Source organism: Astatotilapia calliptera, chromosome 7, assembly GCF_964374335.1.
Source record: "Astatotilapia calliptera chromosome 7, fAstCal68.1, whole genome shotgun sequence".
Taxonomy (NCBI): Eukaryota; Metazoa; Chordata; class Actinopteri; order Cichliformes; family Cichlidae; genus Astatotilapia; species Astatotilapia calliptera.
This window is the reverse complement of record NC_137428.1, coordinates 4,847,933-4,871,599: the sequence shown is the minus strand read 5'-3', so window position 1 is coordinate 4,871,599 and position 23,667 is coordinate 4,847,933. Positions and strand designations below refer to the sequence as shown.

Below are 23,667 nucleotides of genomic sequence, written 5' to 3'. Positions count from 1 at the left end.
GCGAACACTCTTTTTCAGTGTTTATACATTTAAACTCAATCACGCCTGTAAATTACAATAAAACTAAGACCATCGAATTGTGCAAAAAAAAGAAGTAATTTTAATAAATTTAATAGTTAAAAACTTTTCCATGAAAAGGTTTGAAAAATATATTTTGGATCATCCTGTATTAGGTAAGCATAAACCTATTGCGTCTAAATTAATTTATATTAAGTCAAGTATACATAATGTATGAAGAACCTTCACACAGCCTGTGGGCCCGTGGGCCAGGCTCAAATACTTTACTTTGAAAATAGGAACCGGAAACACGCTCTGACGTAACTGTAGCTGAATTTAACTGCCATCAGGACAGCAGGCAAGTCTTCGTGTAGGCTCGGTTTACGTTTTGTTTCTTTAGTTAATTCTGCCACCAGAGGCCTTTTAGGAGAGCAGTAGACAAACGTTAAGCCTTTGATACTGCGGGTAGCCGTGTAGCGGGAGCTGCTTGGTGTTCACGCCGTCGTTAGGAGCTGATTACGAGCCTCTGCCGGTGCTGCGTCACGTTGTTTGCTCCTCGGAGCTCCTGAAACACCGGAGTCAAGAACAAACCTCTAATTATTGGTATGTCACGTAAGCGGTTTTTTCTGTTTTGCAGACTTTAAACACATCTCTTCACTGTCACTTACAGAGCGACAGGGAACCTTCTAGACCTTTGTACGATAACATTAGAATAACATTTTGTAATTTGGCTCTGATTGGATCTTAAAGGCTTTTTATTACACTCATTTGCACTTCCACGTTTATATTAGAATAGCTTTACATTAAGATTCACACTTGTATAAATACCCCTTTGATTTGATTTTTACTGTGATTTTTACTTTAACTAATAATTAGTTAATGTGAGAAAACATGCCTTTCATGTATATTGATACTGTGTTTTTAGGAAATCTCGAATGATATTGTGCCCATCTTTGAAGCACTTTGGGTCAGCTTCTGTTCTTCAAATGTTTTGTAGGATATGAATAAAATAAACGTTACAGTCAATACAAAAAATGTCAGACATGTTTCACAGTGCAGGTATGCGGCCCAGGACAGATCCCCTAAAGCTTCCTCAACATCATCTACCGCTGAGTAATTACATGTCTGAGAGGATGGTGTGTCATGTATGAGTGCTTGAACACAATATGAGGTACCTGTGCTTTTGGTAAATACACCTTTAAAGCTCACAGAACATGTGGAAAGACAGAGATGGCAGTTTAAAACTATTCCCACATACAGTGGGGCAAAAAAGTATTTAGTCAGCCACCGATTGTGCAAGTTCCCCCACTTAAAATGATGACAGAGGTCAGTAATTTGCACCAGAGGTACACTTCAACTGTGAGAGACAGAATGTGAAAAAAAAATCCATGAATTCACATGGTAGGATTTGTAAAGAATTTATCCGTAAATCAGGGTGGCAAATAACAGAGGTGGGACCAAGTCATTGTTTTGCAAGTCTCAAGTAAGTCTCAAGTCTTTATCCTCAAGTCTCAAGTCAAGTCTCAAGTAATGTCAGGCAAGTCCGAGTCGAGTCTCAAGTCACTGGTGTAAAAGTCCGAGTCAAGTCACAAGTCTTAAACTTTGAATTTCAAGTCCTTTCGAGTCTTTAAAACCCCCCGAAAAAAAGCATGTTGCAGCTATATGCTAAATGTAAATATTAGACCATGTAATTTTAAAATCTGTGTTTTTCTCAACACATGACAAAATAGTGAACTTAGAAAATATACACAAATTGTGAAATTGCACCTCTATAAAATGCAGCTCAATTAAACCTAGCTCCAAGAATAATTTTCACCGACAGTTCTGAGATAAGCTGCATGTTATTCTTGGATGCGGTTGTAGGACCAGCTTTAAAATCGCATGACAAAAATATCATACATATTAAAAAAAACTGTATCACCAACGTAGCCTGGACAACATTTGCTAGTTAGATGAAGTCAGCTATCTCATCGTAGCATATTTATATGCATATTTATAATTATACGGTTCTTGGAGTGAGTGCATACACTCATGAAGTTTAGTAACTTCAGGTCACTGCAACAAGCCCAGGTACAGTTTACCGACGGATGGGTACAGGACCTTGAAATGCACCGTGTAGAACGAAAGACCATCGTACCTATCATAAGTTTACCAGTCTCACAAATCGTCGTCATAAATACACATTCGTTAACCGTTTATTAATAGGACCTTTGAGCTCAACGGTAATTAGTCAGTAGTGGAAATAATTTCTGGTACCCATCACAGAAATGTAGCAGTGACAACAATATTGTATGCTGTAATCGCACTGGGCAATTAGTGATACAAAAACCTGTTTTATCCTGTGAATAAAAGTATATGTTTTTGTCAATGTACCATAATAACAGAGGCGAAACGCAATATTGTGTCAGGACAATTCACTATTTATGCACAATAAATAAAGGAGCATAACGCGACAATTTCTGTTCAGCGCCAGACTTGCTTGTAACCTATATCACCAATTATGTTATGAAAATGACGTATTAACTACTAAAAAACACTGACCTTCGTGTAAATGCTTGGAGCAGACTAACCTGTGAGCTGGAGGGTTCTGGGACGTTATATTTGATCTTTGAATGGCTGCAATCCAGGCCATCCGTCGCGTCTTTGTTACTTCGGAAACATGGCTCGAACAATTTCTCTTCAACGTCGTAATCCGATAACAACCGATCTCTTTACCCGTCGGCTTCCCGTGGCTGTCATGCGACCGGCTATTGCAGTTAATAATACAACAGCTTCTTGACATTTTTGTGTTTCTTTTTATCGCTGTGTGACTGATTTCAATTGAAAGCCTGCGTGCGCTAGTACCTCTTGCCACGAGTTCCCAGAATCCTTTGCGGTTTTACCCCTGAATGACATCACATTTTCAATCTCTATATAATATGCATGTTAAATTTTATATTTGGGGTAAAATATCAAGTCTTTTCAAGTAAACCGGTTCAAGTCCAATTCAAGTCCCAAGTCATTGGTGTAAAAGTCCAAGTCAAGTCACAAGTCTTAGAACATTTTTTCAAGTCAAGTCTAAAGTCATAAAATTAATGACTCGAGTCTGACTCGAGTCCAAGTCATGTGACTCGAGTCCACACCTCTGGCAAATAAGTATTTGGTCACCTCAAACATGGAAAATCTCTGGCTCTCACAGACCTGTAACGTCTTCTGTAAGACGCTTTTCTGTCCCCCACTCGTTACCTGTATGAATGGCACCTGTTTGAACTCATCATCTGTATAAAAGACACCTGTCCACAGCCTCAAACAGTCAGACTCCAAACTCCGCCATGGCCAAGACCAAAGAGCTCTCGAAGGACACCAGGAAAAGTATTGTAGACCTGCACCAGACTGGGAAGAGTGAATCTACAATATGCAAGCAGCTTGGTGTGAAAAAATCAACTGTGGGAGCAATCATCAGAAAATGGAAGACATACAAGACCACTGATAATCTCCCACGATCTGGGGCTCCACGCAAGATCTCATCCCGTGGGGTCAAAATGATCATGAGAACGGTGAGCAAAGATCCCAGAACCACACGGGGGGACCTGGTGAATGACCTGCAGAGAGCTGGGACCAAAGTAACAAAGGTCACCATCAGTAACCAGTGTTGGGTAAGTTACTTTAAAATAGTAACTTAGTTACATTACTAGTTAGTTCTCTCAAAAGTAACTCAGTTACTTCAAGTTACTCGTTACTTTCAAAGTAACTAGTTACTAGGGAAAGTAACTTTGGTTTTACTCAGAATTCTCTTGTTAATGTGTTGCTTCCATAACTTTGCCAGTCTTCTAGCTTGCTTACTTGCCACAAGTGCACTGTGCCACCTACCAATAGAAAGGAAAAGATAATGTGCATATTTCCACAAAACAAGTCCCACGCCTGGACCGTCATTGACTACTGCCATGATTCTAGCCTACGTCACGGCGTCATGTGCGCCTTTTACATCCAACACAAAAACTGCAGTTGTGGTGCTTTGATTGTACTCAGAACTCGGAAATTCTGCCTTCTGAATAGGAAGATGTAGGTAACACCAGACTGCAGATGAGCTGCATACAGGGCTGGACTGGGACAGAAAATTGGCCCGGGCATTTTGACTAGAGACCGGCCCACCATTATAGGAAAAATCATAAAGCCTTTGAATGAAAATAAACACTGTTGTGACAGTGATGTTCACTGTTCTGATGGTATATATGCATCAATCTATCAATCGTTTGTTGTAAGATTCAGATAATTATTTTTTAAAAGCTAGACATTTTAAATGAGAATAAGAAAGAAAAGTATTTCTTTGTGCCCCCCTCTCCCTGTTAATGCCCTACCTGGCCCCCTGGCAAAACTTTGCTAGATCCGCACCTGCACAGTTACCAGCTGTCAGCTACAGTGGGGCAAAAAAGTATTTAGTCAGCCACCGATTGTGCAAGTTCCCCCACTTAAAATGATGACAGAGGTCAGTAATTTGCACCAGAGGTACACTTCAACTGTGAGAGACAGAATGTGAAAAAAAAATCCATGAATGCACATGGTAGGATTTGTAAAGAATTTATCCGTAAATCAGGGTGGCAAATGAGTATTTGGTCACCTCAAACATGGAAAATCTCTGGCTCTCACAGACCTGTAACGTCTTCTGTAAGACGCTTTTCTGTCCCCCACTCGTTACCTGTATGAATGGCACCTGTTTGAACTCATCATCTGTATAAAAGACACCTGTCCACAGCCTCAAACAGTCAGACTCCAAACTCCGCCATGGCCAAGACCAAAGTGCTCTCAAAGGACACCAGGAAAAGTATTGTAGACCTGCACCAGACTGGGAAGAGTGAATCTACAATAGGCAAGCAGCTTGGTGTGAAAAAATCAACTGGGAGCAATCATCAGAAAATGGAAGACATACAAGACCACTGATAATCTCCCACGATCTGGGGCTCCACGCAAGATCTCATCCCGTGGGGTCAAAATGATCATGAGAACGGTGAGCAAAGATCCCAGAATCACACGGGGGGACCTGGTGAATGACCTGCAGAGAGCTGGGACCAAAGTAACAAAGGTCACCATCAGTAACACACTACAACGGCAGGGAATCAAATCCCGCAGTGCCAGACGTGTTCCGCTGCTGAAGCCAGTGCATGTCCAGGCCCGTCTGAAGTTTGCCAGAGAGCACATGGATGATACAGCAGAGGATTGGGAGAATGTCATGTGGTCAGATGAAACCAAAGTAGAACTTTTTGGTATAAACTCAACTCGTCGTGTTTGGAGGAAGAAGAATACTGAGTTGCATCCCAAGAACACCATACCTACTGTGAAGCATGGGGGTGGAAACATCATGCTATGGGGCTGTTTTTCTGCCAAGGGGACAGGACGACTGATCCGTGTTAAGGACAGAATGAATGGGGCCATGTATCGTGAGATTTTGAGCCAAAACCTCCTTCCATCAGTGAGAACTTTGAAGATGAAACGAGGCTGGGTCTTCCAACATGACAATGATCCAAAACACACCGCCCGGGCAACAAAGGAGTGGCTCCGTAAGAAGCATTTGAAAGTCCTGGAGTGGCCTAGCCAGTCTCCAGACCTCAACCCCATAGAAAATCTGTGGCGGGAGTTGAAAGTCCGTGTTGCTCGGCAACAGCCCCAAAACATCACTGCTCTCGAGAAGATCTGCATGGAGGAATGGGCCAAAATACCAGCTACTGTGTGTGCAAACCTGGTAAAGACCTATAGTAAACGTTTGACCTCTGTTATTGCCAACAAAGGTTATGTTACAAAGTATTGAGTTGTATTTTTGTTATTGACCAAATACTTATTTGCCACCCTGATTTACGAATAAATTCTTTACAAATCCTACCATGTGGATTCATGGATTTTTTTTCTTCACATTCTGTCTCTCACAGTTGACGTGTACCTCTGGTGCAAATTACTGACCTCTGTCATCATTTTGGGGGGGAACTTGCACAATCGGTGGCTGACTAAATACTTTTTTGCCCCACTGTACCTAAAAAAGGATCCTGATGTCATTTGTCTCTCAGAAACAGTTCATAACTTCCCTTCAACTCATTCATGTCACCTAAAAGGTAAAACTGTTTCTCCATCACAGCTCTGATGATCCAGTAAGGACATCTCCTGGTTTCATCTTCATGTTTCCCTCTCACCAGATATACAAACCGATATCATGACCAGCAGCTTTACAGCTGTGGCTCCAGCAAACATCAGCTGATACTAGAAATTAATATTAAATAAATTCTAACAACAGCTGATCAAGCTTAAACGTGCTGCTGTTGTTTAGCGCGACATCCGCTGGTTTCCTCTTTCGGCGCAAAGTGGGATAAACAAACAAGAGAGAAAAGCCGATCAGCTGATCATTGATCAGTTTTCATGATTGAAGTAGAAACAGGAGAGGGAGGGGAAAGAATGTAAGAAGAAGAGGCAGCTGTGCAGCAAAGACACAGAATAATTCCAGCTTTGTGCCTTTTTCATTGTAGCTGAATTACGGGACAAACTGTTCCTTTTCACCTCAATAAGAAACGCGTAATATTTTCTCTGAATACCAGACGGGACGGTTGGCAACTCTAATAACTTATGAACAAAATAAAGTTCAACATCAGTAACATAGCACCCACCCAGCTGTATAGAAACTCCGTCATGCTAGCTAGCACGCAGTAAGGAAAAAGTCAGAATAACGAAAATAAACTCCACCTAAACTTGGTTTATATCTGACCCAGAGAGACTGCAGGTCATAACTTCTTACCTGAAGTTCAGTTCACACTTGGACCGGCGGCCGCCTCGGGTCTCTTTTCCTTCTGCGTCCCTTTTCCTTCATCCACCTGCTGGCCTCCACCACTTGCTAATGTTACTGAATCTGTGGAAGCTCCGCGATAGCCACCACACGAAGTAACGAGTAACGACCCTATCTAAATCCCAGTAACGGCTAACGCGTTCCTGATTTTGGCATAATAACTAGTTACCGTGCTCGTTACCACAATAATAACGTAGTTACTGTAACGCGTTACTTAATAACGCGTTAGTCCCAACACTGTCAGTAACACACTAAAACGGCAGGGAATCAAATCCCGCAGTGCCAGACGTGTTCCGCTGCTGAAGCCAGTGCATGTCCAGGCCCGTCTGAAGTTTGCCAGAGAGCACATGGATGATACAGCAGAGGATTGGGAGAATGTCATGTGGTCAGATGAAACCAAAGTAGAACTTTTTGGTATAAACTCAACTCGTCGTGTTTGGAGGACGAAGAATACCGAGTTGCATCCCAAGAACACCATACCTACTGTGAAGCATGGGGGTGGAAACATCATGCTATGGGGCTGTTTTTCTGCCAAGGGGACAGGACGACTGATCCGTGTTAAGGACAGAATGAATGGGGCCATGTATCGTGAGATTTTGAGCCAAAACCTCCTTCCATCAGTGAGAACTTTGAAGATGAAACGAGGCTGGGTCTTCCAACATGACAATGATCCAAAACACACCGCCCGGGCAACAAAGGAGTGGCTCCGTAAGAAGCATTTGAAAGTCCTGGAGTGGCCTAGCCAGTCTCCAGACCTCAACCCCATAGAAAATCTGTGGCGGGAGTTGAAAGTCCGTGTTGCTCGGCGACAGCCCCAAAACATCACTGCTCTCGAGAAGATCTGCATGGAGGAATGGGCCAAAATACCAGCTACTGTGTGTGCAAACCTGGTAAAGACCTATAGTAAACGTTTGACCTCTGTTATTGCCAACAAAGGTTATGTTACAAAGTATTGAGTTGTATTTTTGTTATTGACCAAATACTTATTTGCCACCCTGATTTACGAATAAATTCTTTACAAATCCTACCATGTGAATTCATGGATTTTTTCTTCACATTCTGTCTCTCACAGTTGACGTGTACCTCTGGTGCAAATTACTGACCTCTGTCATCATTTTGGGGGGGGGGAACTTGCACAATCGGTGGCTGACTAAATACTTTTTTGCCCCACTGTAATCCAGTGGAGCCATGTTCCAAAAGACTTGAAGCTTTAACAGCTGCCAAAGAGGCTTCTGCAGAATACAGAATCAAGACTCTGTAAGTGGGAGTGGAGTTGAGCACTGGATGAATCTGTTGTGTCTTAATGTTACAGACATGCCAGTTTGGCCTTTCTTGCAGCCTGGCTGATTCATCAAGTTACAGACCTTGGGTTGAAATTTTACAACCTCCACAGACACCAAAACTGCAGTTTCTTTTCATTATTTTTTCCACTGCTGCTTGTTTCTAATGAACAGCTTAGCTTTGACCCGGCTGCTGTTTACAGAGTCAGAGAGTCTACACGATAGCAGGAAGAAAGAGTTCTTGCTGTTGATTTTCCCAGAACAACAAAATTTACTTTTTTGTTTTTGTGCAAGTACATGTGGGATTTATGTTGTCATGGTGGAGGCCACAGCAGCAAAAGGATGGAATGCTTCAGTAGTCATTACCTACACCTTTAAACACACAAACTTTGATGCTGCACTTTCAGGTATAAAAACTTGAGTTCACTTCCTCCAGGGAATCATGGCAGACCTTGGCATCAGAGCAGGAGACAAAGTGGTGCTGGTGTGGGCTCAGCCTTCAACACCTACGGCCCTGAAGCAGTACGCAGAGGAGCTGGGAGCGGTCGTTGGTCCGGATGGTAGAGTGGCGGTGGAGAACATGGACAGGCTGCTGCTGTGTAAGTTCACCTGATAATTTCTTTTTAACACATGCTCTGACTTAACCTCTTAAGGAAAACTGCTGAAACAGCAGCTGTAGACTGTCATCATCACCACAATCAACACGCGTTAAATTCCCCTGCATCTCTGTCATGAGTTCATGTGTGCAAATGTCTAAAAATAGTCACAATTACAGTACTTATCGTAACTGCTACTTAACTACTCGGGAGAACAGCTGTTAAAGAGAGGTGCTTTCTGAGGTGGCGGGAATTTAAAATGCACTTCATGTACCTGGTGAACACAGATCTGCCTGTAAGAGGTTATTGATGAAACTTGCAAATGAATATTTCTGAATCGATAGAACTTTAAGACAAAGGAAACTCGAATTCACAAAGAATATCCATTTTCTTCCAGTGCACCTGCACACTGGGTCTTATGGTTAACCCACCTCCTACGTCTCACTTTGAACCCCTGCTCCATTGTGAAATACTTTAGTTTGCAGTTCAGAACATAGCGTATTTCACATTAATTGTCTCCTCCTGTCCTCTCCTCAGCCTCTCACGCGGCCTCCACCTTCAACTGGGTGCTCTCTTGCCTTCTGGCTGACAGCTCCTCCATCCACACTTCAGAGACTCTAGCAGAGATAGCCAGAGTGCTCAAACCTGGAGGGCAGCTGGTCCTTGATGAACCAGTTACAGGTAAGAGACAGTAGTCCATTCATCCATTTGCTGCTGGAAGATAAAAAAGATACTCCAGATGTCCCACTTAGCAGCTCCTCCTGAGGGATGGTGAGATGTTACAGAGTCTCATGAGAGTCTGGATCAGAGTGTTCTTGACCCTGTGATCTAGTGTGTAAACCTGTTTGAGCTTCTAGATTTTTGCTCTGAATTCCTTCGCTGCCCTTTGTTGAGCCAGCATGGAATCCTTTTGACCTGTTACATTTAATCCTAATAACACTGGGACTTCACTGTTATTCATTTTGTCATTGTTTTTTTTTGTTTTTTTACTTTCATGGATTTTTAAAAAATATGCTTGGCCTGCAATAGCATTTTTTTCACATCTGAACCAATCACTGTTCAGTTATTAAAAGGTTAAACACCTCCTGAAGTAGGAGCTAAGAGACCCCAAAAAACAGGGTTCCAAGAAATCTTCTAGTACCTAATTCCTGCAGTCATAAGAGCTGTGAAAAGGTTCCTGTGCCCCTGGAACTGGGGCATTTTAAGGAGCTCCAGCATTACTCTAACCTCTCCAAAAGTTGATTCTGTTCATCTGGACGTAGCGTTTTGTTGGAGAAATGTTTCATCACTCATCCAAGTGACTTCTTCACTCTCAGCTGACTGCAGGTTTCCCCAATCTTATAAACGGTACATTTGCATAATGACTGAAACCAGCCCACTGAAGGAACAGTGGGCTGGGAGGTCAGTTCCTTAATCTTAATTATGCAAATTCTCATGACCATTGATCAACATTAACAACAAACCATTACTCTGACCGCTCTCTGGAGCCTGCTACTCGGTCCCGGCAGGTGACTGGTAAGGATGACAGGTGAAATAGTAACCACTGGCAATGCAAAGTGTCAGGTATCAAGTTTATCTCACTTCAGCAGCATGACTGACGTGACTTTGAATGAGAGTGAAGGACACTGTTGTTTGACACGTGATACAAGAGTGGCCTAAGTGTGCACTGTTACAGTGGAAACGCATTATCGACAGCAGTTTAGGTGTATTTATCCTCGGTGTCGATGTGTTTTAATGTGCTGAGTATATCTGTGTTACAGAATCAGAAGGACAAAGTGTGAGGACAGCTGAGAAGCTGGTGTCGGCTCTGAAGCTGTCCGGCTTTATGTCAGTAACAGAGGTGAGTAGTTCACACTAGGGCTGTTCGATATAACGATATATATCGGGTGACGATATAAAAACGTCTGTCGTTTCATTTTACGCTATCGTTTGTTTTGCAGTGTGGCAAAATAAAATGTTTACGGCAATATTTTTTTCATCGTTTGATGGTCACTGTAGTGGTTATATTAATTTGTTAAATTTCTCTTTCTTTTATATTTAATATGACCACACTACGGATGGACAAGCGACTGTTTTTACGCGTTGCTGTTAGCAACCACGATGGTAAAACAATGGCGTGGCTCCGCCGTCTGCTTGTTTGTTTTGCATATTAACCTTTCACAATAAAGCTCAAGATCCTGTTGAGGCTTTTCAAAATAAACAAAATCCTGTGAAAGAGTATGCAGTATTTACGGATGAGAAGCAAAAAAAGAGCCGTCAGGTGCTAAAAAATAAACCTTAGAGTCAAACGTTAGAACAGGCTTTTCCCCGCAGCACGCCGTGTAATAAATATTCACAAAGAAAACGGCGGCCGTTACAACTTATGTCTAAAAATGTATAGTTTCATGCATTGGCTAAAAGTCATAACTCCAGGTACACAACGCCCAGCTGAAAACACTTCATGCAAGTCGAGCTGCCCGAGATTCATGGAATTTACAGAAAATTTTAAATGTTGTGATTTATATCGTTATCGGGATGATGGATGTCTTATATCGGGATATGAGATTTTGGTCATATCGCACAGCCCTAGTTCACACTGTGGAGTAGAGGGATGTTTTCCCCAACATCTGCAACTGTGTACTCCAGCAACATGCATCTTCAGGACATTATTCCACTTAGACCAGCTGATCGGAGCACTTGAGGCACCGGTTGACATGTTGTGAAGTTAGTTTTGGGTTTAAATTCCTGGAAGCTTGTCTCTGTAAACAGATTTTGAGTCTCCAGCTGCTTGAACAGTGAGGAACATGATTGGAAGAAAGAAGTTGGTATGGGTCTTTCAGTTGCTGGCTTCTGAGAATCCCCTTACTGAGGAGGTCTAATTATTGTTAATAGTTTGACCTGATGGTCATTTTTGCTTCCTCATTCACACGGAGCATCATCTGCCTCCATCGCATCCTATCCCTGCCATCCTCCTCTGTCATGTCCATATTCAACATCCTTTGTCCAATATATCCACCATCCCTCCTCTGCACATGTCACAAGGGTTTTCCCTAAAACCTGCATACCTTTTTAGTTTTATTTAATTTTTTTAAATTTGCTGAGATTAAAAAAACGTGAACTTTGGGCAAAACGCTACACTGCCACTTTCTTCCCAGCCCAATAACGGTGTAATAGGGACAGGTGTAATAGGGACAGGGAAAGTGCTACACCGACATGACGCCACATCCTACCTTAACCAGTGCTGACTAATAAGGGAGGGCACAGTATAACTGCTGCTCTGAGTGTGCTGCACATCCCAGAGTGTTAGTATGAACATGGAGGAATCCTCAGTTCACTGTGGGTCCATCAGTTAAGCAGCGAATTTAGCTGCTACACGTTATTTCTGTGGGTCTTCACGTCACGGGTGGGGAAAAAAAAATGCTCCCAGCTGGGCGTATTCACAAGGCTGGATCCAGCCCCTGATTTTGTGCCATGCTTATATCAGTTTGCTGTCTCGTCATTCAGATCAGCAAAGCAGAGCTCAGTCCTGAAGCGCTGAGCTCCCTCAGGGCAGCCTCTGGTTACCAAGGAGACTCCCTGTCTCGAGTCCGCGTATCTGCCTCCAAACCCGACTTTGAGGTGGGGTCATCGAGCCAGATCAAACTGTCGTTTGGGAAAAAGACAGCCAAGCCAGGTAGGCTTCATAAGTACGCTTTGTTCTTTCTCCTGTTGTCTCTGAATCCACAGCTCACCGTCTCTGTCAACTATGATCTAATATAATAGGCTACAGATGCCAGATTCCCTTTAGTTTGTAGAGAGGTTTGAGTTGATGATGATAGGGACATAAATCTGTAATTTTACAGATTACAGATTTATGGCTTTGTTTATGGCTCTAACAAAGGAGAAGTTACTGTCTGGGCATTAGGAATACTTTATGTTAATAAACTGAGTTCTGCTCAGTTTAAAATGAAAGAAAATCCAACTGAAGAAACAAGAAGTACCACTATGAAGTCAAGAACAATCAAGTTAGGAATCTGCTGACCAATTTGGAAAAAAAACCCCAAACGTTTTCACGTTTTAAAGACTATCAACAGAAGACGAGTGACTTTCTCGACTCTTTATACAGACACAATAATCCAGTTTGTCTGCGATCGCTTCTTTTTTATTTTTTATTTTTATGAATAATGTAATTTCCACTTGGAGGACGAAACTTCATTTCCTATTCGGGCTGTCTGTCGTCCTCACTACAGTAACATTTTATTTTAATATTTTTTTTAACAATGCTGCATTTGCATCATTATAAGTGACGAGTGAGTCTGTGAGCTCCTCAGACTGTCTGTGCTGTGAAGCTAATGTTGGTTAAAATGTGTGATTTCAGCAGAGAAACCTGCTCTGGATCCCAACACGGTGAAAATGTGGACGCTGTCAGCCAACGACATGAACGACGATGATGTGGTGAGTTTGTACACCGACTGAAGCGCTGAACCACGCACACGTGACCGTTTATTAGGCAGACTGAAATCCTCTTTTAAAGAAAAATATATGTATTTCAGCACGATGTAGTTTGTGGGGAATTGCTGATTTTTCTGCAGTTTCTCAAACCTGGAGTAATGCAACACATAAATGACACACTGATGTTTTTCTTGTCCGTCGTGTTTATGTTCTGTGTAGGATCTGATGGACTCGGATGCTCTGCTGGATGAAGATGACTTGAAAAAACCTGATCCAGCTTCTCTTAAAGCTCCGGCCTGTGGAGAAGGAGCCGACAAGAAGAAGAAAGCCTGCAAGAACTGGTGAGGTTTTGTTTAAATCTCACATATTTTGGAGAGATTTAAGACCAAGATCCGAGCTTTCAGAAATGTCAGTGCACTTTTAACCAGATATTACACGATTTACCCATGCACAACCTTTGGGCTCATGCTCATTTTCAGCTTCATGACTTATAAAATTTATGTTTGAGATGTCCGCATTAAGGACGTCTGCTCTCACTGACAGCATACAGATCCAGTGTTATGAGCAATCTGAAGTTTGCGGCGATCTGAAACTTTTGCATGAGCATGAAGGACATCATGTGACGTGATGCTGTACTGTATCTTTGTGTAGCACGTGTGGGCTAGCTGAAGAACTGGAGCAGGAGAGTAAAGGAAAACAGAAGACTGACCTGCCAAAATCAGCCTGTGGAAGTGTGAGTGTATACTTTCAAAAGCCTGCATTGGTTCCTCATCCCTCCTCTGATTCTAATAAAGAAATAATAATTATCTTTGTTCTGTTTGTGGCAGTGTTACCTTGGCGATGCTTTCCGATGTGCCAGCTGCCCGTACGCGGGGATGCCGGCGTTCAAGCCGGGAGAGAAAATCGTTCTGGACAACAAAACACTGACGGATGCTTGAAACACAACTTCAGCAACGCGCACTGCTCAAACCTCAACACGTGACATTCCTCTCTTTTCCAACCCTGTAGACACGATTCCCTCTGATTAAACCCCGAGGATCAGTGAGGCACCTCGCTGATCCATTTTGTTTATAATCCACACGGGAGTAAATATGCACTGAGAATGTTTGAGTCCTGCTGTGATGAGATTTAAAACATAAAGTAAACTCTCAAGATGATCAGTGCAATTACACCATACAGAAATGTTTTTTTCAATCTGTCAGCTAGATTGCAGTTTCCATCATTGCAGCTTCAATAGAAATGATTCATCATTGACTACAAAGTCTATAGTGAGAGCGCCTTCACCTGAAGGCTTTCTAGGTCATACTGAAAAGCTGACATGCTTTCTTTATTCCTTGAATTTAACTTCCATTTACACCTGATCGCTAACAGCTGAAGAACAGAGTGGCTGTTTAAGATTTACGAACGCTGACATCGAAACCAAACCGCATTTAAACCGTTCAAATGAAGGGTCTGTATGTGGAAGGCAAAGAAGTGTTGTTGCCTCTCTTTGTTTCATTGCAATAAACTAAAACCAGCCTTACAATGTTTAAACATATCCCATTTATTTCACTGCATGTGACTAAATACTTAAGAAATGGTTATTGGTATTGTGACTGCAGGTGGCCCAGGATCTAAATGTAATCCCTTGCTTTAACAGCAGCTTTAAACACTCGTTTTAGAATATGACTTCTTTCACAAAAACTCTTGACGCCAATTTAAAAAAACAACTTTATAAACAATTTCCTGAATATCAAATAGTCTCTCAAAACAACATTTGGCTTTACTAGACTGTAACCTGCTGACTGACAGCTGCTACATCTCTTCTAAGTTTTTGTGTACTAACCTTTATTGTAATGAGAATTAAAAAAACGACTTCAAACAGACTTTTAATGTCCAGCTGATACAAAATATCCCGCAGCTGTATCATCTCAGAAAGTAAAAAATAGAACTGGTGACATCCTCACTAAGCTTCTCATGTTCCACACTCTGAATTATGGTTAATCATGGAGATTCAGTCAGAACAAAACATGTTAAATGTCAGGTTTGGCAAAAAGTGAGCTGTTCAGTCGGTGATTGCTCGACGTCACTGAGATGTGACACTGAAGTCCATCCTAATGTCTCCTAAACTGGGTTCAAAGGTGAAGCTGTAGGACACCGCGGCCCTGCCGTCACCTGAGATCTCCCACGGCGACCCGAAGAAGTACACTCCCTGCTTCCTGTGTCGACTCCACTCGCAGTCGCCCTGCAGGAGAAACATCTGCTGTAAAACCCAGCAAGTCCACTGTGTCCCCAAACTTCACACTCCCAGTGAAACGCTCCACCGAGGACCACTTTTAGTAATCTTTAGTGATTCTTTAAACTTATTTTGCTTTAATTGTTTTTCATTTACAGTATTGTATATGCACTCATAATCACTGTTCTTCTCATTGAAACAAAACAGCCCTACCAAATAATAGCAGGTAAAATCTGTTGACATTAGAAACAACCAGGAGTACTGACAAGCAGCCGATGAGGGTTAAGAGGGTGCAGACACCCGGTCTCCTTCTAAACTACTGCAACTACAAAAGAAGACTAAAATTGTATAACAACTACACATCTGTTGGTAGTGCTGGCGAATGCCTGGATAAGAGGTTCTCCCTGTGGTTCCTCCCACAGCCCAAAGACATGCAGTTAGTGGTGATTCTAAATTAACCATAAGTATGAACGTGAGTGTAAATGGTTGTTTGTCTCTCTGTGTTAGTCCTGCAGCCTGTCCAGGGTGTACCTCTCCTCTCACCCTGTGGTGGCGGCTCTTTCAACACTGTGTTAGCAATTAAGTGTTAGCTCATTCAGAACTCTGCTGCTCGAGTCCTCACTAAGACCAAAAAAGTGGACCACATCAGTCCAGCTCTGAGGTCCTTACACTGGCTGCCTGTCCGTCAGAGGATAGACTTTAAAGTTCTGATGCTGGCCTATAAAGCTCTGAATGGTTTAGGACCAAAATACATCAATGACCTCCTGACCCAGTATGAACCTTCCAGATCCCTCAGGTCATCTGGATCCGGTTTTTTATCAGTTCCCAGAGTCAGTTTGTTTGCTTGTTTTAATCAATTTTAAATCGTGCTTTTTATTTGTTTTTGTTTCTAATGTCTCTGTAAAGCACTTTGAATCACCTTGTTGTTGAATTGTGCTATACAAATAAACTTGCCTTGCCTAAAGAAAGAGTCATTTAGTAACGAAATGAAGCTCTAAACTGAGGCAGATACCTGCTCATTGATTGGTCCGTTGAGACCTGCGCTGACAGTGATGTCATCTGTCAGGTGGTACTCCATCCACAATGCAACACCATGGCAACGACCTTCCCTGAAAAGCATGTTTAACATAGAAAATATGCTACTGACTCAACTCTATGAAGCAGAAGATGAACGTCAAACCTCACAGTAGTATTTTAACAGCATCAAAACACAACAATAAAAGGAGCTCTACGGGGTGAGAGAAAACCCCGAAAATCAGACGTCCCCCGCGAGCAAGTATTTGGATGGTGGGAAGGAAAAACTCCCTTTTGACAGGAAGAACCAGGCTCAGGGAGTTGCTGCTTCAACCATTTGGGACTCAGGAGAAAGAGAAGAGACAAAACAAACTACAGAAAACAAAAGACAAATAACACAACAGCCACAATGATAGAAAACTGACATATTAGACTGACATGTATGTCTCAAATTAGTTCTGGCACTGATTAAAGTAACTGTACCTAATGAAAGACAGCAAGCCCTGGCTGCTGATTGGCTGCTGAGGGAGGCACTGTGTGAAGTCAAAGGTCATGGTGGCGGTGGACTGGGTGAGAGCCCGACAAGGATACTCCCACAGGGGGTGTGGCTCCGCCTCACGGGACTCGCGGAAATCCAGAGAGCGCTGAGGGGACATAAGGATTTATTTGGACACAGATAGTTACAGTTGTGATCAGCAGGAGTCAATGAGCTTCGAATTTATACCAAAAATTAATTAAAGGTGTTTCACACGGCTCATTTGTAGATCCACTTCTTTTTGTAATATATTTTTATTACATTATTTCATCGTCACAAATTGGTATGTACATTTATATGCAGATGACACAATATTTTACTGTACTGTTGATTCTGCATTGAAATCTCCCAAATCACTCATTAGTCACTAACTGCTTTGCTTTCATTATGTTTTCTGTTCAGTTTTTGAAGGCTGAAGTTCAGCAGTTTGAAATGATTCAGCAAGCTTGTGCACATGAAAGTCCTCTCTCAGGGTCAAACTAGTATTTAGAGGTGTCTCTGTTTGAGTATTTGTCTTATTCCTGACACCTTCAATCCCAAAAGCTAATAGAACTCACAAAATAGAAGTAGCACAGAGCACCCTGACGGTAAAGTTCAATAAAAACGACTACAGATCATCTCTAATGAGTTTTTAAGATAATGCTTTTTACTGATCCAAATGTTACAGTGTTGCCATTAAAATAGAAATAACTCATTCAAAACCTCATTTAACATCCAGTGAAATCATCTCATTTTACCTGGACCATTTCATCCATGGGCGTGACATCGAAGCCCTCGCAGGTTCCACACGGCGCTCTTATCCTCCACAAATCCTACCAGGCGGACAAAGACAGAAACAACGCGTTTATTTTTTTGGTTAAATAATTGGATATACGTCTAAAATAACTGAATCTCAAATCACAGTCATTCCCCTCCACGTGAGAGGAATCTCACAGCATGTAGAACTGAAAGATGGAGATGCAGAAAATGATCAGAGTATTTAACACCTTCACTCACTGGTGTGAACAAAACAAAAACAAACAAACAAAATAGCAACTTGTTTGTTGCCATTTGGATGAAACATTTAACAGCGCCTTCATCTGTGAACAGTCTTCATGCTTAAAACTAATAAGTATTAACCACTGAATATGACCTGAATTCACATAAGCAGCCAACATCTGATAGATTGATTAAGTATTTATTTGATTGGTTAAAGTGTAAAGTCTGAAGGATCATCGCAGAAACAAGTGTAAGCTGATTTCCACAAAGAGAAGATTTTTTGGTTTATGGGTCCCATTCTGGGAACGTTTGATCGCCCTGTATACAGATGATAACAACAATCATAACGGCCTCACCTGGAACTCCACAGCCACCATGTGAAGGGAGGCAGAGCGGGGCAGGATGCTGGCGTCGGGTCGCAGAAGACCTGCCAGGGCGGTGCGACAGTACCAGAAGAACAGGGAGTGCCACGGCAGGAGGCTGGTGCTGAAGTACGGTTCACCCATCAGGACGGAGATCTGCACAGGAGAGGCCAACATCACCTCACACATTTCAGTTTCCTTAGCACTCATGTGGGTGGGACTCCTGACGTAAAATCCTCTCTGTCATAACAGATTAATAGATGCTCCCAGTTTGACTGGACTGGACCAGGTTATGTGTTACCACAGTGATTTAGCCAGGTCAACACAGAAAACACAAGACTTTAAACTTGTCAACCCTTTAATCCTGCTTTGAGGTACATCCTTCTAAAGGAGTCTAAATGTGTTGCATTCAGATGCTTCCTGGTTGCATCGGGAAGACGACGGTACCTGTTCTCCTCCTACATCATTACTGGTCAGCTGCTCCGGCCTGATCTCCAGCAGCTCAACACGTCCTTTCATGGAGTTGGCTTCCAAAACCTGCAGAGAAAGATGCTTTCATGTTGATATACAGGACGTAACAAGCAGGATAAGACACAGTTTTGGTTATATGAAACCATTTTATCATCTTTTTACCAAAATGAAACAAGAATAAAAATCATACAGTGCCTGAAACATTTCAAAGCATCACCGCTGAGAATGATCTGAATGATTACCTCATCAATAACCTGTTTAGACATTTGGGAGTTCTCCAAACCGAACACCTGAGTAGAAAAGGAAACACAGGGAAGTGAAAACAGGCGTGACGCTGATGATGTCACGGAGCGACAGTATCTGTGAGGTGAAAGCGGCGTACCTTCTTGGCTCCGAGCATGTGAGCGAACACAGGAAGCAGACTCCCGTCACTGACGCTGAGACACACGCTGTCCTCTCTCAGCACCTGAAGTTCACCCAGCTCGTTAAACCGCAGTCGTATTTGAGAATATATGAATTTACACAGGCGGCCTCGATGCCTCCACTTACGCTGCGCAGAGCGCTGACGTAGCTCTCCGTACGCCGTCTGTCGTTAAGTTCGCCGAAACGCGGCCGAGTCCAAACCAGGTGAGCCTGGCAGGTGCAACATGGCCGAGAGGGAGGAGCCTCAGTCTGTGAGCCCCGCTGGCTGAAACAATCGACATTCAGACCAGTTTGTGACAATTCCCAACCAGGAGGACATGTTTGTGAGTAATGTCTGATAATTCAAGTTATTGCTGTTAAACGTGGTTCTACCATCCGCTGAATCATAGGGTGCAGCTTTTCACATGAATCTTTTCACTCATATTCAGTGAGAACAATCGCACTGATGTCTTCTTGTTGAGCTGCAGACAGATTCAAGAAGTCTCTTAAATAAATTGTTCAAAGCGTATACATGCGTCTGAGCAAACTGTACCTGCGAGGCTGCAGGCTGTACCACAGACTGTAGTCATCGTGGCAGACCATCAGGCTCAGCTCCTCTCCTTCTGTCACCTGGCTCTCCACAGGCAGGAAGTACACGCTCTGCATCCAGTGGTCGCGCCACTGAAAGACACGACAGTGACCGATGATTTATCGACTTACTTTTTGCCGTGACCAAAAAAAATGTCCCACGTGTGGGACTAATGAAGGTTTATCTTATCTCATACTAAACGCAGTGAGTCAAACCTCAGCTGTTTATGCAAAGCTAAGAAAATACCTTCATATATTTTAGCTTTAAAAAATATCAGTTCTGGCTTCTTTATCCTGTCAGTTGTGGATTTTACTGCAGTTTCATTATTATGTACAAAATCCATGCAAAGATGAAGACTGCCAGGCACATTTTCCTACTGTTTCTCCATGCTGCACACACCACAAAGAATCATGTCACAGATTTTTGCTGGCATCTTCACTGAATATAAAGTGAGTGCACTGAAGTGTTGTTCCCTCTGATATTTAAGAATATTTGTGGCACTGCTGCCTGAGCTGTTAAAGAGCTTGCTGTAGTCTGATGCTACTGGCTGCTTAAACACAAGCAGAGCAGTAACTCACCGGGGCCATCTTTGGCTCTTGGTAAGTCCAGCTGGGTGCCATGGTGCACACTATGGACCCAGTGGGGTCCATGTCCAGGTCCCACCAGGACAAAACCGCCTGAGCCCGGCCGCTTGACTGAGCCACAAACTGGGAGGAGTGGGCCTGGAAGGCGCTGCTTACAGGTTTTCTAAAATCCACGCTGAAAGGAAAGGATGACAGTCAGAGAGGGATGTGAATAACTGCAGATGCATACGAGCAAGTGTCTCCTTTCTTACGTGAACATGGTGCAGACGGGACCCAGCGGGGTGAAGCTGGCAGGAGACACCTGGCTCAGCTGGATGTCACACACCGCGTGAGCTCCGGCACACCGGCCCACTGCGGGCGGAGGGACCAGCCTGGCCCCCTCCACCTCAACTGGCTGCAGCTGAGCCCAGCTCCACAGAAGCTCCGACTCTACCAGCTGGGCGTAGACGGTGGCCCGGTGAGGGACGGCCTCGCAGCGCTCCTGCGGGGCAGCAAAAGGAAAGTAAAACTACCGGAAACAGTCCAAACCTTCAGCTGTGAGGAAGCTGCTGACGAATGCAGGAAAAGTGTGACAGCACACACCTGCATCAGGTTTTGGTGGGCGTGCTCGTAGCTGGGCAGCGCTCCTTCACCGATCAGCTCAGTATCGAACAGCTCTGTGATCAGGACGTTGGCCTTCACCTGCATGTCTCCATCTGGAAAACAGGGTTCTGGTTATGAAAACAGATGCACTGCTGTGTAAGTAATGAATGCTGTTTTTTTAAATGTCCTCTGCTTGTTTGGTTTTGTGCTTGGAGTGAATCGTTACAGTTTGGGAGAAAAGAGTGATGTTAGTAAGTTAATATATGGACAGAAGATTTAATTGATTTAGGGTGAGCTGTGAAGTTGAGATTCATTAACACACAGCCTGATGCAGTACTGCCGTGTCTGACCTGGTCCCACAGTGACGTCTGTGGAGTGTTTGTTAATAATCTTGATTTTGTCGGAGAAGCCGTTCTTCTCCACGATGCACTGCGCCGCCTCGGCCATCGGCTTAAAAACCTGCAGGGAAGCATCACAAAGTTATTAACTGATATTAAAACACCACAAGGGGGAAATGAATCCATGCTGAAGGAGAGCGATCAGTGATGTTCACCTCCACGGCGTAACAGAAGTCAGCCCCGGCCGTGATGGCCATCATCGACAGGAGGCCAGTTCCGGTGCCGATGTCCAGCACGATGACCCTCTCGCTGCGAGCCTTCACTCTGGCTACAGCAGCCCGGATGCCCTCATAGTATTTCTTATTCTGCAGTGGAAGACATGTTAGCGGTGTTGTTCTTTTATTTCTGCTGTCAAACACGACACTTGTTATATGTGTTATCCATCTATTTGGGTTTATTATTAGTAATAATAAAAGCACTTCTGAGAGTTCTGAGGGACTTTTTCTCCAGGTCTTACCCTGTCGTGATCGTGCAGCATGTCTGCATAGGAGGACCTGAAAGATAAACCGATGAAGGATCATTGTAAATTTTAAAAAAACTGATTAAAGAAGAAAAAGATAAAAATTAGTCACTAATGCAGTTTAAACGTATAAAATCATCATTTTTGAAAACATAACCAACAAAGAACATGTGCCATAACAAAGTCAGTCAAAGGAGCTTAATTAAAACAGAGGAAAGTTAAGAAAAAGATAAATAAGAAAATGAATGTACAATTTAAAAAATATGTTCATGTTCTGTTTACATTTGGATTTAGAAAGACAAACATATAATTTTTTTTAAATTTTATTTTACAATTCTCATTTTTTAGGCCATTTTTTCCATGATATTTTTCACTTCAGTTAACGTTGATTTTTCAAAACCTTTTATTGATCAGCAGCAGTGTAGAGTGAGACTGTATCTGTAGTTTGTTTCCATATCATTATCTGTGCTTTTATATCTCATATTCTTATCTTTATTGTGCATTTTTACACGTTTAAGTTGAGAATTTTCATGACAAACGTTACAATTTCTTTTGCCGGCATTACTGAACTTCCATACAGGATCACAGAGTGGCGAATATCTTCAGTGTTTCTAAGGATCTTTGTTTTCAGGGTACGCAAGACATCTGTAAACCACATCTGTGGTCACTGGACGCCCTGAGCATACCTGGCTATCTCCTGGTGGTAGTCGTACTCCTCGCTCTCCTCCACCCAGTCTAAAGCCCCGGTGGTCGGGTTGGCTCTCCCGCAGAAGGTCTTCATCTCCGCCACGACACTCGGACCCCTCTGCGGTTGAATGACGGCTGGTTTCACCTGAATATTCTCTACAAGTAGGCAAGTAAACACGATCACAGCAGCAGCGTTTCTCCAAAGGAAGCCGCCATCTTGCCACGTGACGTCACGTAGGCGGAGTCACGTGACGCTTTGCGTCGTTGATATTTTCTTTTTTGGTATTTGTGTCGTTATTGAAGTTGTAATTTAGGAGTTGGTTATTAAATACATTTATAAAAGATAATCGGCCTTGTGAAAAGCTAAATTACGAAAATAAAAATGACAATAAAAATATTAGAAAAACATGAGAAGAAAAAAACAGAATAGAAAAGAATAGAAATTGTACGTGTACAACGAAAGTGTGGGTGCTCCAAACAGACTGTAAATAGTAGACAGCAGGAATTTAAACAGCTAAAAAAATATTAAGAAGAAACAGTATAATAATTCATAAAATAAAAATATAAATGATTTCAAAAGTGACTATATTAGTTACTAGAAACAGCCTTTGCAAATAAAAAAACCTGAATGAATAAAATTAAAATTCACACCTAAATCTTGCTTTCATTATCAAAATAACGTTTCATCATTCTCTCGAGATTCAAAGATTTTTACTGTCAGTTTGCTGCGTGTACAGGACATCCAGCAAAAATGAAATGCTGTTTCTCTCACACACCGTAAAGAAGAATTAAGAGGCAAGAAAGATAAAGGACACTCTAGCAAAATATATAAAAGTCAAACACATTTACAGTGCAGTAGTTCAAGATATAAATAAATACTTTATGCCAAGTAAAGAACATAATAAATAAATAACACTGCATCTGCTGATTGATAGTGATTTCATACTTAATATGTGCCTTATGCTTTTAATAATAGAAATACAAAGTTTACTTGATAAAGACTTTATTAAAACACTTATGGAACAGACTTTATGCTCTTTAGAGGCTTTGAACCAGAAATGTAAAACCAATAACAAAACACCAAACAAAAGACAACAGTTGACTTTGTTACATAAATACAATAAATACTTTCTAAAAAAATGAGATAAACAACATTTGGTACAAACAGCAAGCTTGAAATGAAAACACAGTTTCAGAGTGATTACAGAGCAGCTGCTCTGGTGGGATGTTCACAGCTGGGAAATCTCAAAGAGAAACCACGTTCATCTTTAAATAATAAACTATAACTTATACACACTTTCATTT

At 42.3% G+C, this 23,667-nt stretch overlaps 2 protein-coding genes across 5 annotated transcripts; one reads left to right on the top strand and one right to left on the bottom strand.

Annotated features, from left to right (window-relative positions):
- The first annotated feature begins 300 nt into the window (after nt 1–300).
- ciapin1 (cytokine induced apoptosis inhibitor 1) lies at nt 301–14,607 on the top strand. 3 transcript variants are annotated; one of them, XM_080304064.1, is made up of 10 exons: nt 302–600; nt 3,280–3,632; nt 8,516–8,678; nt 9,213–9,356; nt 10,436–10,515; nt 12,159–12,327; nt 13,012–13,088; nt 13,305–13,426; nt 13,737–13,818; nt 13,913–14,607. In XM_080304064.1, exons 2-10 carry the CDS (start codon nt 3,309–3,311, stop codon nt 14,021–14,023), a joined length of 1,272 nt encoding a protein of 423 aa, XP_080160190.1. In that variant the 5' UTR covers nt 302–600; nt 3,280–3,308; the 3' UTR covers nt 14,024–14,607. The 3 variants fall into 3 exon arrangements, with proteins under 3 accessions (XP_026028398.1, XP_080160190.1, XP_080160191.1); XM_026172613.2 differs by lacking the exon at nt 3,280–3,632 and having other exon boundaries at nt 301–600; XM_080304065.1 differs by lacking the exon at nt 3,280–3,632 and having other exon boundaries at nt 313–600; nt 8,487–8,678.
- prmt7 (protein arginine methyltransferase 7) lies at nt 14,605–22,607 on the bottom strand. 2 transcript variants are annotated; one of them, XM_026172611.2, is made up of 17 exons: nt 22,362–22,606; nt 21,673–21,709; nt 21,371–21,520; nt 21,168–21,276; nt 20,818–20,930; nt 20,487–20,716; nt 20,230–20,410; nt 19,616–19,743; nt 19,210–19,348; nt 19,043–19,126; nt 18,903–18,950; nt 18,637–18,726; nt 18,184–18,345; nt 17,587–17,661; nt 16,798–16,958; nt 16,313–16,409; nt 14,605–15,309 (listed from the first exon to the last, which is right to left on the bottom strand). In XM_026172611.2, exons 1-17 carry the CDS (start codon nt 22,454–22,456, stop codon nt 15,151–15,153), a joined length of 2,058 nt encoding a protein of 685 aa, XP_026028396.2. In that variant the 5' UTR covers nt 22,457–22,606; the 3' UTR covers nt 14,605–15,150. The 2 variants fall into 2 exon arrangements, with proteins under 2 accessions (XP_026028396.2, XP_026028397.2); XM_026172612.2 differs by lacking the exons at nt 14,605–15,309; nt 16,313–16,409 and adding an exon at nt 16,416–16,681 and having other exon boundaries at nt 22,362–22,607.
- Nucleotides 22,608–23,667: the final 1,060 nt, after the last annotated feature.

Excerpts from the sequence above, each read along its gene's own strand:
- ciapin1 (XM_080304064.1), top strand. The coding sequence starts at position 3,309 with ATGGCCAAGACCAAAGAGCTCTCGAAGGACACCAGGAAAAGTATTGTA. Across the intron at positions 10,516-12,158 it reads GCTTTATGTCAGTAACAGAG|ATCAGCAAAGCAGAGCTCAG; the intron begins GTGAGTAGTTCA and ends CTCGTCATTCAG. Across the intron at positions 13,427-13,736 it reads AAGAAAGCCTGCAAGAACTG|CACGTGTGGGCTAGCTGAAG; the intron begins GTGAGGTTTTGT and ends ATCTTTGTGTAG.
- prmt7 (XM_026172611.2), bottom strand. The coding sequence starts at position 22,456 with ATGAAGACCTTCTGCGGGAGAGCCAACCCGACCACCGGGGCTTTAGAC. Across the intron at positions 20,931-21,167 it reads AGACGTCACTGTGGGACCAG|ATGGAGACATGCAGGTGAAG; the intron begins GTCAGACACGGC and ends CCTGTTTTCCAG. Across the intron at positions 16,959-17,586 it reads CCATGGATGAAATGGTCCAG|CGCTCTCTGGATTTCCGCGA; the intron begins GTAAAATGAGAT and ends ATGTCCCCTCAG.